General features: G+C 37.0%; 1 protein-coding gene and 1 pseudogene across 1 annotated transcript in view; one reads left to right on the plus strand and one right to left on the minus strand.

Annotated features, from left to right (window-relative positions):
- ANKRD26 (ankyrin repeat domain 26) overlaps positions 1 to 18,562 on the minus strand; it is a 127,795-nt gene that overhangs the window by 68,268 nt on the left and 40,965 nt on the right. The window contains exons 11-16 of the mRNA XM_090267369.1: positions 10,158 to 10,287; positions 9,798 to 9,859; positions 4,994 to 5,090; positions 3,135 to 3,233; positions 2,487 to 2,515; positions 2,320 to 2,392 (exon numbers count right to left, since the gene is read on the minus strand). Of these exons, the coding sequence (XP_090123495.1) occupies positions 2,320 to 2,392; positions 2,487 to 2,515; positions 3,135 to 3,233; positions 4,994 to 5,090; positions 9,798 to 9,859; positions 10,158 to 10,287 (490 nt within the window). The remainder of the gene's footprint in view (positions 1 to 2,319; positions 2,393 to 2,486; positions 2,516 to 3,134; positions 3,234 to 4,993; positions 5,091 to 9,797; positions 9,860 to 10,157; positions 10,288 to 18,562) is intronic.
- On the plus strand, positions 5,714 to 6,916 carry LOC150019778 (cytochrome c oxidase assembly protein COX11, mitochondrial-like; annotated as a pseudogene).

Genomic DNA, 18,562 nt, shown 5'->3' on the forward strand with positions numbered 1-18,562 from the left:
ACAGTCCTAGAACGTCCGCAGACCCACCCACTCTGGGAACGATGGCCAGGGAAACAGCTAGAGAGGCACCTGTCCTATACAGAAGTGGGAGAAGTGCCTGGAAAAGGGGCGAGTGCTGGGCAGGTGGAATTGTTCCCTCTCAGACCCCTCCTCCACATACAGCACCACAAAGTGGTGCAACAGGTCGCCCTGCACTGACTAATCCTTAAGGCTCCGTCCCTTACAATGTAACAGGAGTGACAGCTCTACTTGGGACACAGAGGCAAACAAACACAGGAGCCTGTCAGAAGGAGGAGACAGAGAAGTATGGCCCAAAAGGGGGAACGGATCAAGGTTCCAGTAGGAGAACTAAGCGATGAGGAGATAGCCAATCTAACAGATGAGGAGATAGACAACCTAACAAACCCAGAATTCAAAACACTGGTGATAAAGATGCCCACAGGCTTGACAGATATGGTTGAGTACAGCAAATGCATAAGACAAGAAGTGAAGGCTATGCTAAGTGAAATGAAGGAATATCCACACAAAACCAATAGTAAAGGGAAGGAAACTGGGGTTCAAATCAATGATTTGGATCATAAGGAAAGAAAAAAGTCAACCAGTGCAGAATGAGGAAGCAAGAATTGAAAAAAGATGAAGAAAACTTCCCAAATTTTGTTAAGGAGATGGACATAGAGGTCCGAGAAGCATAGAGGGTCCCGGGTGAGCTGGACCCAGAGGGGACCACATCAGGATGCATCATGATTGAGATGCCAAAGGTGAAAGATAAAGAGAGTCCTGGGGGCAACAAGAGAGAGGCAGAGAGTTGCCTGTAGGACTATCAGCTGATTTCTCAGAGGACACTTTGCAGGCAGGAAGGGACTGGCAAGCAGTATTCAATGTAATGAAAGGCAACCTGCAACCAGGATTAATTACTCTATCCAGCAAGGCTATCATTTGGAATGGAAGGGCAGGTGAAGTGCTTCCAGACAAGGTAAAGTTAAAGGAGTTCGTCATCACCAAGCCATTATTATATGAAATGTCAAAGGGACTTACCTAAGATAAAGAAGATCAAAACTATGCACACGTTAAAATGACAACAAACTCACAACTATCAACAACTGAATCTAAAAAATAAACACAAAATCCAACTAAGGAAACCAGAATAGGAACAGAATCATAGGTATAAGGATCATTTGGAGGGTTATCAGCTGGGAGGGTGTAGGGAGAGAAATGGGGATATGGTGCATGGATTAAGAAGCAAAATAGACAAGGGGAAGTTAATAATAATATAGGAAAGGGTGAAGCCAAAGAACTTATATGCACGACCCATGGACATGAACTAAGGGGGGTGGGATTGCTGGAGAGAAGCGGGTACTGGGCAGAGGGGAGCAAAGGGGAAAAAAATTGGAACTGCTGTAATAACATAATCAATAAAATATACTTAAAAAATTATTTGGAATACTCAATAATTTATAACAGTATAAAAGGACCCTAAGGCCCTAAAGTTTAAAAATTACTGTTTTAAAAGGTTGTGTCTACCAAATATTCACTATGATTTATTAGTTCACCATTTTTAATACTCAAAGACACCATAAACACACACACATACACAGTCTTCTAATCAGAACATTGGTTGGCTTAAAATCAACAGTGTAACAACACTAAGATAAAATAATTAAAATGCTACTGACATGTTAGCAATTGAAATGTAACTCGAGGTAAAAGTAAGAATTCAAATAAGCATTTTATTCATTCATTCATTCAAGCATTCCTTCCTTTCTTTTCTTTTTAAAAAAATTTACTCATTTTCAGAAAGAGGGGACATGGGAGGGACAAAGAGAGGGAGAGAAACATTGACATGCGAGAGAGACATCAATCAGTTGCCTCTCACACATCCCGAACTGGGGACCTGGCTCACAACCCAGGCATGTGCCCTGACCAGGAAATGAACCAGAGACCTTTCAGTTTGCAGGTCAGCACTCAATCCACTGAGCCACACCAGCCAGGGCCAAATAGGCATTTTAAAAGAGCGGAAAAATCTTGTCTAAGAATTAACCTCTGGGAATCTCTAATAATTATATGGAGTCCAAACGTGGAACTTTAGGGTATCAAAAGTAAAATCATCTTATTGAAAGCTTACATTTTTAAAATCTTGGTTTATTTTTCTGTTAATATCAAACATGAGTTCCAACAATGACATCTACATTATTTATGTCAAAATCTACAATTAAGCTTGCAGAAAAAGAAAAAAAAGGAGTTAGGAATAAGAAGTCTATGAGTATATCAAATATTTTCATGTATTCCTGTGCAGAATTCAATTTATAGTACAAAATTTACCTGATCTGGATGTTTGTGCATAATTCATTCCTACTGCTTTTTTAGGAACAGGATCCTTCACTTCAACAACAGGCTGAATGAGTTTTAAAACAAGATGATTAATAAATAATGTATATTTCAAACAATCTGTAGTTGATACTTCAATATAAAATACAAACGGTTCTTACCTTTAATTGAGAATATTTTTCAGGAGAATCTAAAGAGCAAAGAGACATATACTCAATTATATGAAAATATGAAAGCCAACTACACATTCATGCAGAGTTAGTATAAAGCTGAATCCTCATGTTTGGCTTTGGAAATGATTACATTAGGTGTCAGTGTTTTGCTTTTTCTTTTCAGGGGTGGGTGGCTAAGAACACCAACTGAACAGAAATATGAATACGGTATAAATACTGAAGCATAAAAAGGAATATAGGTTTATCAAAATATGCAGTTGAGATTTCAAAAGTAAAATTATGTTTCAAAAGATTATAACTAAAATAGAAAAGTGCATACACCAAAGTGAACATAATGCTTGATGGGATAAAAGGGATCTTTAACCAGAGAAGCAAATCATGACCCTGACAGAATAAATCTGAAACAGAATGCAACAGCATATCTTTAATGCAATACATCAGAATCACTTTATACCATTATGTTACAAGTATTTATAATTTTCATCACTCTGTCCTGTAACTTAGGAAGCACACAATTGTGAGAACAGTTCAGTTGAATGCATAATTCATTTATCAACAGAGAAATGTTATAAAATGATCAGCGTGGATTTTCACTTATAGAAAAAAAATTAATAAAAATATTCTTTTTTTTCATACTAATATGGGCTGCTGGTATGCCGGCGTTTCCTGTATCCTCTACTTTAGCCATCTTGAAGTTTCCTGATCCACTCATGCAAGAAGATACATAAAACACATCTAAGAAATAATGTATAATGAGCTTTCAGTATTGAAATGTAGTTACTAAAAATGAAAAGAATTACTTTAACTGCCACAGAAATATTAGATATTTAAAATATTTTTTATTTCTAAATCAGTGTACTATATACTGAAAATAATAATTGTAGCACTTAGAGAATAAACTCAAATTTCTTTTCTGTCCAAAATCAGTTTGGTATATTATGTGAGTCTTTAAAGGAGTTTTATGAAACAGCTGTCTTACCAAACCTGAGCTACCATAAAAACACAGCCAATGCTTCTTTATTCAAATTACTTTCACTGGAACAATAAATGCCAGTGTAGCATATACCTCTGATGCCTGACAATCACGAGGAGGATAAATGAGGAACTACAGTTCACCCCAGGACTAGCACTGCCTCCTGCTTCCAGTATTCTCAGGAGCAGCAACGATCTCATCTTCTGTTTCACCGCCAATATCCTACAGCCTAAGGTGAGGTCTCTCAAATGTCCTCATCCACTCCAAAATTAAATAGCTAGTGCCGTTCTTCCCCTACCCTCTGTCTGTTCACTATACCCCCTTCCTCTTCAAAAGTAATTTCTAGATTTTTGGTCTCAATTTTTCTCCTTTTCCCATTCTTCTTGTGGATTATCCCCACTATTTCTTCTTTCCTCTGTTTAGCTGTAGGATCTTACATCTGTCATTTCTGTTTCTTCATCTCTTTGCTTCTCGGTGGCCACAGACATGCTCAGAAATAAAAACAATGCATTTCATTAACCCTTTCATGTCTTAAACTATCTATCCAAGGGCTGTCCTCCTGCCAGACTTCTCTGGAGAGAAGTCCATACCCTGAGGACAAGCAGCACTGGCGTCACCTGAGAGCTGGTGACAATGCAGAATACCAGGCTTCATGCTGTCATTTCTTTAGACTTGAAACTGCATTAGAAGTCATAAACTTTCTAGTGGACTTTTCATCAGGCTTTAACTTCTTTGATCTCCCCATTACTGACCCCTGGTCTCTCCTTTCCGATGCCCTCATCTTGGATTACAGAATACCATCCTATTACGTAGTAACATTTTACATGACTTAAGAATAGAGACATTTCGAGCTGACCACATACACTTATGCTCACCCATGGTAGATAAAACACAGCTCTTCGTCATCCGTAATGCCTTCCCAATAGTGAGGAAAAGAGTAACAGTGGGAAAATTTTGCTGTACTTCTCTGAGAAGTTTCAGTACTGGAAGCTCTCTTTATATTCTTCCCACATTTCAAACACTCTGCTTTCTTTTGCCTAAAGAGATATTTTATCACCTCCCACCAAACATGGTGGGGCAAAACTAGGTCTACAGTTGTCTGCATGGAGAGTAATACAACAATTAATAAATAATAACAGAAGAATAAATTGTTTCGCATACTCAGAACTGTAAAACTACTTTTGCCCCACCCTGTATACGCCAGCTTCTTTTTCCTTCATTTACTCCCTGTGTTTCTGCCTTTCTCATTCTTCACTCCCTTTTTCATTCTTTGCCTCTTCCTGAATCCTCCCTTTCCTCAGGTTTCAGAGAATCTTGAAATGGAACAAATAATTTGGCTCCCGCAGTGATACTCTCGATTTAATCTCTTGCTGATACCTGATAAGATTTACAACTTGTTCTCACTTCTCTTTTTATTTACTATGCATGTAACAGGTGATTTTCTTTGACTATCAGAATATATGTGTTCATGTTTTAAATCAACATTCTGTCAAAGGACTTTTTAATAAAATGCAGTTCTTACCTTCTACTTGATCATGTACTTTAAGTTTTCCTCTCTGATCTACCACTTCAGATAAATTATCAACATCCTTCTGTGGAAGACTTGCAGGGAAATTCTCCTAAAATGTGTATCAATAATGAGTTACATAAAGACTTCCTAACCTCTTTCTAAGAAAATATCTCAATTTCCTACTTTAAAAGCAATCAGACTTAAAAATAAGAGAAACATGTATTGAATAAAACATTTAAATAGAAAACGTCATGTATGTTCTCTAGATCAAGCTTTCTGTTGTCTTCATTTGGCTATTGACAGTATACTGAGCTTGAAAAGCCAGAGAAAATCCTTTCCTAGATAAAGTACTGATGTATATGTACATTTTAACAAGGAACTAATTTCAAAATACCTACCTCTACTTAGTATTCTCCACCAAAATAAGAGAACAGTTGGGGGGAGTACTTTTTAAAACAAATTATCTATTAAGTATACTTGCTAAAAGTTTTAAAATATCTCTGCCCTGGCTGGTGCGGCTCAGTGGCCTGAGTGCTGGCCTGCGAACCAAAGAGTAACTGGTTCTATTCCCAGTCAGCGCACATGGCTGGGTTGCGGGCAAGGTCCCCAGTTGAGGGTCCAGAGAGGCAACCACAGATTGATGTTTCTCTCCTCTTCCCTTCTCCCTAAAATGATAAATAAATAATCTTGAAAAAGAAAAAAAAAAAAAAGAGTCCTACTTTTCCGGACACTATGGGAGGCCTCTGGAGTCCGGGATGGAGGTGCGTCGCTTTTTGTGGCTGGCGGTGGAGCCCCCATGGGCCTCTGATCATTTTTGCCGAGAGGGCAGAGCAGTGTTGTTGTGGAGCAAGTGCGAGAACCAAACGGTCGGAGACAATCAAATTAGAATTTAGAATTTAAAGAGCCTTTATTGTCTGGCCAGCGACTGCCCACCAGTCCACAAGCCGGACTTAGGTGGACAACCCCGACCTTAGGGATTGGGGGGTTTATAAAGCATTTCAGGTGCAGGAACTTGGACAGAAATACAGCTTGTGTAGACAAAAATTTTCCACTATACCCAGGTCATTGCTCAAAGGAATAGGTCACTGCTCAAAGGAATAACAGTTAGGTTAAGTTCCTTGTTCTGCTTGGTCGGAGCATGCAACCGCGGGGGTCTGGTTCCCAGGACCCAAGTTCAGCTGATTACCCTACTGTCTGGACATCTAAGAAATGCCCTTTTAACAAGTGTCTCAAGTTGGGACGAAGTAGACAGGAGGTGCTGAGAAGGGACTGAGGCGACTTGTAACATGGAGGCGCCCAAACCTGGCCCGGGACCTGGCCGTGCAGCCGTCCCAACGGCCGAAGAGCATGAACCCTTACACGCGCGCACCGGAGGAACAGCGGCGGTGGAACAAGACCGTCCGTGTGTATGTGGCCGTGGCCACCATGGGCATGCTAGGGGTGTCCTACGCTGCCGTACCCTCGTATCGGCTCTATTGCTAGACAACTGGACTTGGACGATCAGTAGCAGCAGGTCATGCATCAGGCAGACCGAAAATATGATGCCCGTTAAGGATCGCATCATTCAAGTCACCTTTAATGCAGATGTGCATGCAAGTCTCCAGTGGAACTTCAGACCTCAGCAAACTGAAATATATGTAGTGCCTGGAGAGACTGCACTTACATTTTTTAAAGCTAAGAATCCTACTGACAAGCCAGTAATTGGAATTTCTACATACAATGTCGTACCATTTGAAGCTGGACAGTATTTCAATAAAATATAGTGCTTCTGTTTTGAAGGACAAAGGCTTAGAAGTAGATATGCCAGTGTTTTTCTACATTGATCCTGAATTTGCTGAAGATCCAAGGATGGTGAATGTTGATCTCATCACTCTTTCTTACACATTTTTTGAAGCAAAGGAGGGGCACAGGTTGCCAGTTCCTGGCTATAATTGAAGTCAGCAACCAAGTTCTGCTTCAAATTTGTCATTTTTGAAAAACCATGTATTTTGTCTTTTCAGAAGAGAAACATTCTATAATAATGTATTCCATTATATTTTATGCTTTCTATTTTAAATATTATGTACTGATGTTTTCTTTCCCGACTAATTTGCCCTACTTAAAATAGAGAATAAGTTCAGCTTTTTAGCATAAGGAATCCACATGCCTACTTAGAATGTATGACTGTTCAAAACCATACTTTGCTAAGTAGTATGAAAGTGCTGTTTCGTGAATATGTAGGCATGGATTTGATGGTTCAGCTTAATTCACTGGACCCCTTCCAAATTATTTGCACTTCATACTTGTTAGCAGTATATATATTTTTAATGCTAATTGTTCTTAGGCTCTAGGTCAGAACTTCTATTTCTAAAACAGTCGGTTATTACTTTTTTTTTCCCCGTTGTATACAGTCACTATTTTAAAAACTCAAAATGGAAGAGGAATCACTAAGCCCTAACAGTTTGCCCAAAGATTATATTTTGATTTCAGATGTGACTGTTTTTCCTATAAGACCTAGGGCAATTTACATTCAAAGTACTTTGAAATTTTGGTGTCACGAAAATGCAAATATCTACGAGGCTTCTAATATTTCTTGTGATAGTTCCAAGTCCGTGATTGTTAAAATGTAAGTGTGAGAAATGTGAAGACTCCTGACATTAGAAGTTCTGCGATGAACAAACTGTAAAAAAGATGTATTAAACTCTTTTAATAGGACTCTTTCTTTTTCTTTTTTTTTACTATCTTTATTTTTAAAACAAAGCTTAAAATATTTCTAACAGAATTTTTTTAGTGTTAAAAAAAGATACTTGACATAATAAGAAACTTTGGAGTGCGTTGTGTTAAATATAAACAAAACACTGTAAAACCTACCTCATTTAGGTACTCTAGGGCTCAGACAAAGCTATTTGATAAAATTTTTGATAGGAATAATGGTTGAATAAAATGGCAAAGTAGGAAGAAAAACTTTTCTTTAAATTATATTTAAATAATTGTGGCTAAGTGCATAGTTTTTATGTAACTCTTCAAAAAATTATAGTAAGCTTTAATAAGGGAAGAGTAAGAACATTTATGTATCAACCACCTAAAATGTGCCAGGCACTTATGCACATTTTGATTCTTTTCTACACACAAACACAATAATAAAAATGGTATTACATGGCTATCCTGCCTCCTGCTTCTAGGTCGTTCCAAGATGTTAGAGTAAAATGATGAGCAGATGTGATCCATTGTTCTCTCTGTCCAGCAAGTCCTTCTCCTAGACCTTCACATGCCTGGCTCCTTCGCTTGGAATTTTCTGTCACACTCACAAAGATCTTTTCTGACCACCTAAATTCCATTTCCACTCCCATTCTAACTAAAAACTCCCCCAATATTTTCTAACCTAACATTCTCCATTGCCTTTATATGAAGCATTTATAATGACTTATAATGGATTGTTGTTTATGTGTTTTTCTACTCTCCACTCACTATTGCCTGACTCTTCAACTTGTACAGCATCTAACTGCCCAACACATAGTTGGTGTTCAATAACAAATTTAATTAAGGTCAAAACATGTATGAGCTCATCAAGAAGGCCTCAAGTACCAAAGTACTACATACCTATATGACACCTCCATTAATAGCCTACAAAAACTTAACATCCCTCAAATTAGAAATTTACATACCCTTTCTAATGTTGCCATTTTTTTCTCAACAGTACTGCTATTTTATTGTCCTTCAGGTTTATAAAAAGTGTCCTCAGTATTTAGTGAGTCATGGATTACCACTGTGATCACCGTAGTCTTACATTTCCACAGCACCCATTACAGCTTATAAAGTGTTTTCCGCATTTGTTACCACATTTGTTCATCACACATACGTGAAAGGTAGGGATTAGTACCATTGTTATGAATGGGGTCAATGACATTCCAACAGGTTTAAGACATGTTTTCCCAAGATTGCGTAGCCACTAGGTGACAGGTCCAGCATGACCTTAGACTTCAAATACAGTGTTTGTATCATCAGGGAGCAGATGTCTGTATCGAAGAGATCAGGCCCTTCGTATGTCTTTCCCCAACTGTCACCTTAGATCAGCTCATCAGATCTCTGTACCTAAGTTACTACAAGTACGGTTGCAGTAAAGTACTCAACGCATGCCGTTTTAATTATTGAAAACGGCTGCTACTTATCGAAACACCGCTAAGCCAAATTGTTGTTATAATCCTACATATTTATTACTACTCACCATGCTTTTCTTTCTCTGGAAATGTTCCTTGCACATCTACTTGACAATCCAAATTGAACAAATCTTTGAAGTCCCAGGCATTATCTTTACAAATGTCAAGTGATTTAAAAAACTACAGTCCAAATTGTTTCTATCTGAATCTCATTAGTTTTACATATCTATATAAACCACAGTAACATCCATTGGCCATAGGTTGACCTGGAATAGTTCTTTCGTTTTCAGAGAAACTTAACTTCAGAACCTAAACGGATTACCTATGACTTCAAAGCCTTAGTTATTTATAATATACTACACTGATTTTATTCAGTGCATCTTGCAAATTCATGGAATTGTACTATGCAGTATTATTATAAAGGTAGGGCAAAAGTAGGTTTACAGTTGTTTGTATGAAAAATAATACAATAATTAATAAATTATAATACACGCAACTGTAAACGTACTTTTGCCTTACCCTGTCTTTAGCACATAGTTATCCTATTAATTATAGGTTAAAATATAAGAAAAATTTTTTATGGACAAATATAAAGGTGAGAAAATAAAGTCAAAGCATACCTTTTATATTTGAACATCATCAATGATAATATTTAAAATAATAATAATAATAAATTGTACCTCAGAGTCCCAAAGTGATTCTGTATCTTCATCTTCTCCTAATCCTAATGCTGCCATTTTACCTACAAAGTGTAGTCACAGATACATTAATGTGAATATTTTTTACTATGAATTTAAAATACATATACAGGTCTATCTCCACTTATGAATATTTCGATAAAATAAAAATAACAGCAGAGAAGATTTTCAGGGGGTTGAAACATTTGCAGGAAGAAGAAGATGGTATTAGTTGAGATACTTTTGAATAGATAGCAAATAAAAAACCACCTTAAAAAATGGATATTTGGATCTATACAAATTAGATTTGTTTATACCAGCACTTAAGCATAGAAAAAAATTCACAGATAGTCCCTAACTTACCATCATTATTGTCTTTATGTTCTCCATAAACATAAGTCAAAATGTCAATATTTGTTTGGTTCTGTGGAGCACTTTCAATAATATCAATACCATTTCCTTTTTCTTTTATCCCTGACTCTGTTTCCTTTCCCTATAAAAAACAAAACAAAAACCAAACTTTAGAAAAAGTCATATTCATTGCCTTGCTCAACCACTCAATCACTCAGTCAGCAGGACAACAAAAATTTACTGTATCTATCAAATCACAGGCACTAACCTAGAAGCTAGAACTATGAATAAAAGATTTTCCCCAATATTCAAGTAAAAGGAGAGATACAACAAAACAATAAGGAAAGTATCATTTGCTAGTCTTAGAACTGAACTGAATAAACTACAGTAAGGGCACAAAAGAGACTAGTCTTTTGTACCAGGGAAGCTCAGGAAATGATGTATCGTGAAAGGTGTACTAAGTGCAGAGGGAGAGCATGAAGGGCATTCTAGAAAGGGGAGTATGAGCAAAAGCATAAGGTAAGTGAGGGTACCAAAGGAATGTGGTAAAACTGGAATGGTGAAAATGGGATGGAGAGAGAAAACTGGAGAATCAGAGCCTAACCAAAATAGGCACGTGCCATGCTAGCATATGAATTTTGTCCAAATGGAATGGAGAGACACTAAATAAGCAGAGGAGTTACATCACCACAGATATATTTCAGAGCAGTCACTCTGCAAGCAATATAAAGATGAACATAAGGGGACCAAAACTAGAAAAGAGTACTTCAAAATAAAAAAGGACTAAGTAAATTACTGTAATAAGTAAACTAATGATACAAAAAATGGCAGCAGGTAGAAAGTATTAAACTTGGTGAGCGACTGGATGTGGTGATCTCAGGAAGGGCTGGGGTCCAGGATTTTTCATACTTCAGTGTTCCAGTGCTGCTATTGACGAGGATGGGAAAACAGATGACAGAATAGATTACAGGGTCTACAAAGAGGAAAGGGTCAGAGGCAATGTCTTCAGTTTGAGACATATCAAATCTGAGTCACCCAGGGAACTTAGAAGAAAGATCTAGATAAATACACTTGAAGTAAAAATACATTACTTTATTCGGGAAAAGCACATGATGTTAAGAAGATAGATATTTGTAAAATATAATAAATTGATATAATTCAATAATGCAAACCTAACACAGAATTTGTAAAATTTTGAAATTGAAAATAAGAGCAGGGGGTAAAAAACACATGAAACTCAATTTTTCAACTATACATTTCAAAATTTGTTTCAACAATATAAAATACCCTTTTACAAATATATGCAAATATTTCTGGAATATTTCAGTATAAACATGTTATATTTAATGAAAAAATTTAATGGTAAAATACCAATTCACAATTTTTGAAGACTCCTTTTTAAAAATTAATTTTAAAAGGCAAGTTTTAAATTGTAGGAGAAATGCTCATGTGATTATAAAATTATGAGGCATTTTTAAGTACCACTATGATGTATGAGAGAAATATAAAAGTTATTTTAAAATTCACATGGTTTTCTTATTCCCCTGTCAATAGCACATTAATGGCTCTAATTGCCTGTCTACTCCATAGAGAATGATACTTAATGAAGTATAAAAAGTCTAGTATAAAAACTAATAAAACCACAATCATCCAAGTTGAAGATTTAAAGTCTCCAAATATATCTATAATTATCAAGGACCGAATAAAAAGGAGACTAAAAAAAAATCAAGTCACCACGATGTCTAAGATTTAGATATGAAAGAATTTTCATGATACGTTTCACAACTACGAATACCAAAGATGATAAAATTTCTTAGGAATAATATGAAATGTACCCATTGCTGGATATATTTTATAAAGTAAAAATCATCTTTCAGAGATAATTTTGTATACTCTGTTGGTAATTTTACCTTGGTATTTTATAACAGCATGCCTTTATATCAGAAAAAAATCAGAAATTGTGATTTCATTCATTTGCTATTTGCATACGTGTCCATGCTAAAATCACATGTGGCTCTGCCATCCCTTCCCCTCCTTGCTCCCATTTCATGCCTTCCTGTGCTTCCTTTCTTCCTTTTGTCCCCCATTCCTGAACAAGCCCTAGAGGGAAGCACTGTGATAGGCACTCAGGAGGACTTGGAGAGGGAGTCTGTGTGCCCTCCCAGCCCTGCTCAGTCTCATTCTGCCCTGGAGCAGGATGCAGAATAGAACTTGAAGATGTTCCATGTATCATTGTTTACAATGGCTGTCCATCCATAGGGGACTGAATAAATAACTCATGTGACTTCTGCATAAGTCTTTGCAGCTACTGCACCAAACAGAGTAGCTATTTAGAGAACAATGTTAACAGACATGTTTTAAATGAGCCCATTTGATGATTTTAAAATGTAAAGCACGATCTCGCCTTTAAAAAGTGTTTTTAGCTTTCCCCATTAAGTATATTAACTGTTGGTTTGTCATATATGGTTTCTATTATGTTGAGGTATGTTCCTTCTACTTCCACTTTGCTGAGTTTTGTTTTTTTAATCATAACTGAATACTCGATCTTATCAAATGCTTTTACAGTATCTATTCATATGATCATGATTTGTATCCTTCTTTGGTATAACACATTAATTTGTGGATATTGAACCTTGCACCCCAGGAATAAATCCCACTTGATGATGCTGTATACTTTTTAATGTCTTGCCAAATTTGGTTTGCTAATATTTCATTGAGGATTTTTGCATCTATGTTCATCAGGCATATTGGCCTACAATTTCCTTTACTGGAATGTCTTTGTCTGGTTTTGGAGACAGGATGATACTGGCATTGTAAAAAGAGCTTGAAAGTCTTTATTCCTCTTGAATATTCCGGAATAGTTTCAGAAGGATAAGTGTTAGTTCTTCATTGAATGTTTGGAAAAATCAACCTGTAAAGCCATCTAGTCCAGGACTTCAGGTTGTTGAGAATTTTTTGATTACTGATCCAATTTCATTGGTAGTAATACATCAATTCAGATTTTCTATTTCTTCTTAATCTAGTTTTGCGAGATTTTTATGTTTCTAGGAATTTATACATTTCTTCCAGAGTGTCCAATTTGTTGGTATATAATTATTTTTAGTATTTTCATACAACCCTTTTTACTTATGTGGTGTCAGCTGTCGCTTCTCTTTCATTTGTGATTTTCTTTCTTTGTGTCCTTTCTTTTTCTTGAATAGTCTGGTAAAAGGTTTATCAATCTTGGTTATCCCTTCAAAGAACCACCTGTTGGTTTCACTGATATATTGTATTGATTTTTTACACTGTACTTCATTTATTTCTACTCTGATCTTTATTATTTTCTTCCTTCTACTCACTTTAGCTTTGCTTACTGTTCTTTCTCTAGTTCCTCTGGATGTAAGGTTAAATTGTTTGAAATCTTTCTTGTTTCTTGAGGTAGGCTTGTATTGTTTTGAATTTTCATTTGTCTCAAGGTATCTTTTATTTCTCTCTTCACTTCATTGTTAACCCATTCATTGTTTAGTAGCACATTATTTAGCCTCCAGGTGTTCGTGTGCTTTTCAGTTTTCTTCTTGTAATTTGTGGTGGAAAAACATGCATGATATAGTTTTAATTCTTATAATTTATTAAAATTTGTTTCATGGCTTAAAATGTAGTCTATCTTAGAAAATGTTCCATGAGCGTGTTAAAATATGTATATTCTAATTCTCTGGGGGTGGTGCTCTAAAAATAATAACTAAATTAATCTGACCTAATGTGTCACTTAAGGCTGCTGCTACCTTGTAAATTTTCTGTCTGGAAGATTTATCCATTGATGTCAATGGGGTATTAAAGTCCCCTACTGTTGATCTCTCCCTTAATGCCTATCATGATTTGCTTTATATATTTAGGTGGTCCTAAATATATAAAGAATGCATAAATGTTTATAAGGATTATATCCTCTTATTGCATTTATACTTTTATTATTATGTAATACCCTTCAACTCATATTATAGTACTTTTTAAGTCCATTTTCACAACTTTTACTCAACACAGTATTGGAAGTTCTAGCTACAGCAATATGACAAGAAAAAGAAATAAAAGATATCCAAATTGGAAAGGAAGAAGTGATACTATCATTCTTTGAAGATGATATGGTACTATACAGAAAAAACCTGAACAGTTCTGGCCAGTGTACCTCAGTTGGTTGGAGCATCATCCTGTAAACTGAAAGGTTGTGCGTTTCATTCTCGGTAAGGGCACATACCCAGTTTGTGGGTTGGTCCCTGGCTTGAGTGTATACAAGATGCAACCAATCGATGTTTCTCTCTCAAATTGATGTTTTTTTCTTTCTCTCCTTCTCCTTCCTTTTCCCACTTTCAGGATCAAGGAGCATGTCCTTAGGTAAGGATTTTAAAAAATTAAAATCAAATGAACCTGAACAATTCCACCAAAAACTACTGGAACTGATTAATGAATTCAGTAAAGTAGCAAGATAAAAAATGAATATTCAGGAATCGATTGCATTTTTATATGCCAATAATAAACTACCAGAAAGAGAAATCAAGACAACAATTATATTTAAACTGCATCAAAAAAACAAACAAACCTAGGAATAAGTTTAACCAAGGAGATAAAAGATCTGTATTCAGAAAATTAAAAGACACTGAAGAAAAAAACCGAAGAAGATACAAATAAATGCAAGCATATACAATGCTCACGGATAGAAAAAATTAACATCATTAAAATGTCCAGATACCCAAAACAATCTATAGAGTCAATGCAGTCCCTATCAAAACACCAATGGCATTTCTTTTTCTAAAAAAAAGTTTTTATTGTTTTTCTATTACAGTTCCCCATATTTTTCCCCATTGCTTCCCCCCACCCTGCCCACCCCTTCTTCCAGTCAATACCCATCCGTTTGTCCATGTCCATGAGTCATTTATACATGTTCCTTGACTAAACCCTTCCCCTTCTTATCCACTTCTCTCCCTCCCCTCGACCCCCTTTTCACTGTCTGCTCCTTGTTTACATGCCTCTGGTTCAATTTTGCTCATTTGTTTGTGCTGCTTATTAGTTTCCTGTATTAGGTGATATTATATGGTATTTTTCTTTCATTGCCTGGCTTATTTCGCTAAGCATAATTCTCTCTAGTTCCATCCATGTTGTTGCAAATGGTAGAAGTTCCTTCTTTCTTTCTGCTACATAGTATTCCATTTTGTAAATGTGCCACAGTTTTTTGATCCACTTATCAACAGATGGGCACTTAGGTTGTTTTCAGCACTTGGCTATTGCAAATAGCACTGCTATGAACACAGGGGGTGCACAGATTCTTTTGAACTGGTGTTTCAGGATTCTTTGGATATAATCCTAGCAATGGAATTGCTGGTTCAAAAGGCAGTTCCATTTTTAGTTTTTTGAGGAAAATCCAAACGGTTTTCCATAGTGGCTGCAGCTGTCTGCATTCCCACTAACAGGACAGTAGGGTTCCCTTTTCTCCTCATCCTATCCAGCACTTGTTGTTTGTTGATTTGTTGATGATGGCCATTCTGACCAGTGTGAACTGGTATCTCATTGTGGTTTTTATTTGCAGCTCTCTGATGGCTAGTGATGTTGAGCATTCTTTCATATGCCTATGGACCCTCTGTATGTCCTCTTTGGAGAAGTGTTTGTTCAGGTCCTTTGCCCATTTTTTAAATTGGGCTTTTTGTCTTCTTGGTGTGGAGTCATGTAAGTTATTTATATATTTTGGAGATCAATCCCTTGCCTGAGGTATCATTGGCAAAAATGTTTTCCCATATGGTTGGTTCCCTTTTCATCTTGCTGATGTTTTCTTTTGCTGAGCAGAAACTCTTTAGTTTGACGTAGTCCTATTTGTTTATTCTTTCCTTTATTTCTCTTGCCTTAGGAGATGTATTGGTGAAAATATTACTACGTGACATATCTGAAATTTTCCTGCCTATGTTTTCCTCTAGGATTTTTATGGTGTCACGGCTTACATTTAAGTCTTTGATCCATCTTGAGTTTATTCTGTTGTATGGTGAAAGCTGATGGTCTAGTTTCACTTTTTTGTATGTCCCTGTCCAGTTCTCCCAGTACTATTTGTTGAAGAGGCTCTTTTCACTCCATGTTATGTTCCTTCCCTCTTTATCAAATATTAGTTGACAATACAGACCTGGGTTTATGTCTGGGCTATCTACTCTGTTCCATTGATCTTTATGTCTGTTCTTATGCCAGTACCACACTGTTTTGATTACAGTGGCCTGGTAGTATAGTTTGGTATCAGGTATTGTGATTCCTACTACTGTGTTCTTCTTCCTCAAGATTGCTGTGGCTATTTAGGGTCTTTTTTGGTTACATATAAATTTTTGAAGTATTTGTTCTAGGTCTGTGAAGTATGTCATTAGTATTTTAATAAAGATTTGCATTTAAGGTTATTATTGATAGGTACTTATTCATTGTCATTTTTCTCCTTTGTACCTGTGTTCCTCTGTCTCTCTCTGTTTCTTCATCTTCTTAAAGCAGACCCTTTAGCATTTCTTGCATTGGTGGTTTAGTAGAGATGTATTCTTTTAGCATTTTTTTTTTTTTTTTTGGTCTGGGAAACTCCTTATTTCATTCTCTGTGGTTCCTGGACTTGTGTGACTTTTTCTCTCATCAAGTTAGGGAAGTTTTCTGTCATTACTTTTTCAAATAGGTTTTCTATTCCTTGCTTTTCTTCTTCTCCTTCTGGTTTTCCTATGATACAAGTATTATTACACTTCATGTTGTCCTCCAACTCTCTTAAAACCTCTTCATTCTTTTTCAGTCTTTTTTCATTTTGTTGCACTGTCTGGAAATTTTTTTTCTATGTTGTCCTCCAGCCTGCTGATTCAATCGTCTGCTTCCTCTAGCCCGAATTTAATTCCTTCTACTGTGTACTTCAATTCAGAAATTGTATTCTTCATTTCCTCCTGGCTCTTATTGATAGCTTCTGTGTCCTTTTTTAAATTTAATTTATTTTTTAAGTATATTTTATTATGTTCCAGCAGTTCCAATTTTTTCCCCCTTTGCTCCCCTCTGCCCAGTACCCCCTTCCCTCCAGCAATCCCACCCTGCTTAGTTCATGTCCATGAGTCGTGCATATAACTATGTTGGCTTCACCCTTTCCTATATTATTCTTACTTCCCCCTGTTTATTTTGTACCAATCAATTATGCTTCTTAATCCCTGCACTATACCACAATTTCTCCCCCTCCCTCCTCCCACCCAATAACCCTACAAATGATCCCCATACCTATGATTCTGTTCTATTCTGGTTTGCTAAGTTGGATTTTGTTTCTATTTTTTAGATTCAGTTGTTGATAGTTGTGAGTTTGTTGTCATTTTAGTGTTCGTGGTTTTGATCTTCTTTTTCTTAGGTAAGTCCCTTTCATATAATAATGACTTGGTGATGATGAACTCCTTTAGCTTTACCTTGTCTGAAAAGCACTTCATCTGCCCTTCCATTCCAAATGATAGCCTTGCTGGATAGAGTAGTCATGGTTGCAGGTTGCCTTTCATCACATCGAATACTTCTTGCCAGTCCCTTCCTGCCTGTAAAGTGTCCTCTGAGAAATCACCTGGTAGTCCTACAGGAACCCCCCTGTAGGCAACTCTCCACCTCTCTCTTGCTGTCCCCAGAATTCTCTCTTTAACTTTCACCTTTGGCATCTCAATTATGAGATCCCCTCTGGGTCCAGCTCGCCTGGGACCCTCCGTGCTTCTCAGACCTGTACGTACATCTCCTTCACAAAATTTGGGACTTTTTCCTCATTTTTTTTCAATTCTTGCTTCCTCATTCTGCACTGGTTGACTATTTTTTCTTCGTTATGTTTCAAATCATTGATTTGAACCCCAGTTTCCTTCTCTTCACCTTTGGTTTTGTGTCGATTTTCCTTCGTTTCACTTAGCATAGCCTTCACTTCTTCTCTTATGCGTTTGCCGTACTCAAGCATGACTGTCAAGTCTCTGAGCATCTTTATCATCAGTGTTTTAAATTCTGCATCTGTTAGGTTATCTCCTCATCGGTTAGGTTAGCTATACCCTTGTTGCTTAGTTCTCCCACTGGAACCTTGATCTGTTTCCCCTTGTGGGCCATACTTCTCTGTCTCCTCATTCTGACAGGCTCCTGTGTTTGTTTGCCTCCACGTCCCAGGTAGAGCTGTCGCTCCTGTAACATTGTAAGGGGCAGAGCTTTAAGGATTCATCAGTACTGGGTGATCCATTTCACCACGGGTTGTAGCGCTATATGTGGGGGAGGGGTCTGAGAGGAAACAGTGCTGCCTGCCCAACACTCGCCCCTCTTCCAGGCACCTCTCCCACCTCCGCACCAGACTGGCACCTCTCTAGCTGCTGCCCTGGCCGTCGTTCCCAGAGTGGGTGGGTCTGCGGATGCCCCAGAACCATGGGGGACCTTCAAACTAGCAGACTATGCTG

The sequence above is a fragment of the Furipterus horrens genome, unplaced genomic scaffold, assembly GCF_987537825.1.
Source record: "Furipterus horrens unplaced genomic scaffold, mFurHor1.1.pri manual_scaffold_2, whole genome shotgun sequence".
Classification (NCBI taxonomy): domain Eukaryota; kingdom Metazoa; phylum Chordata; class Mammalia; order Chiroptera; family Furipteridae; genus Furipterus; species Furipterus horrens.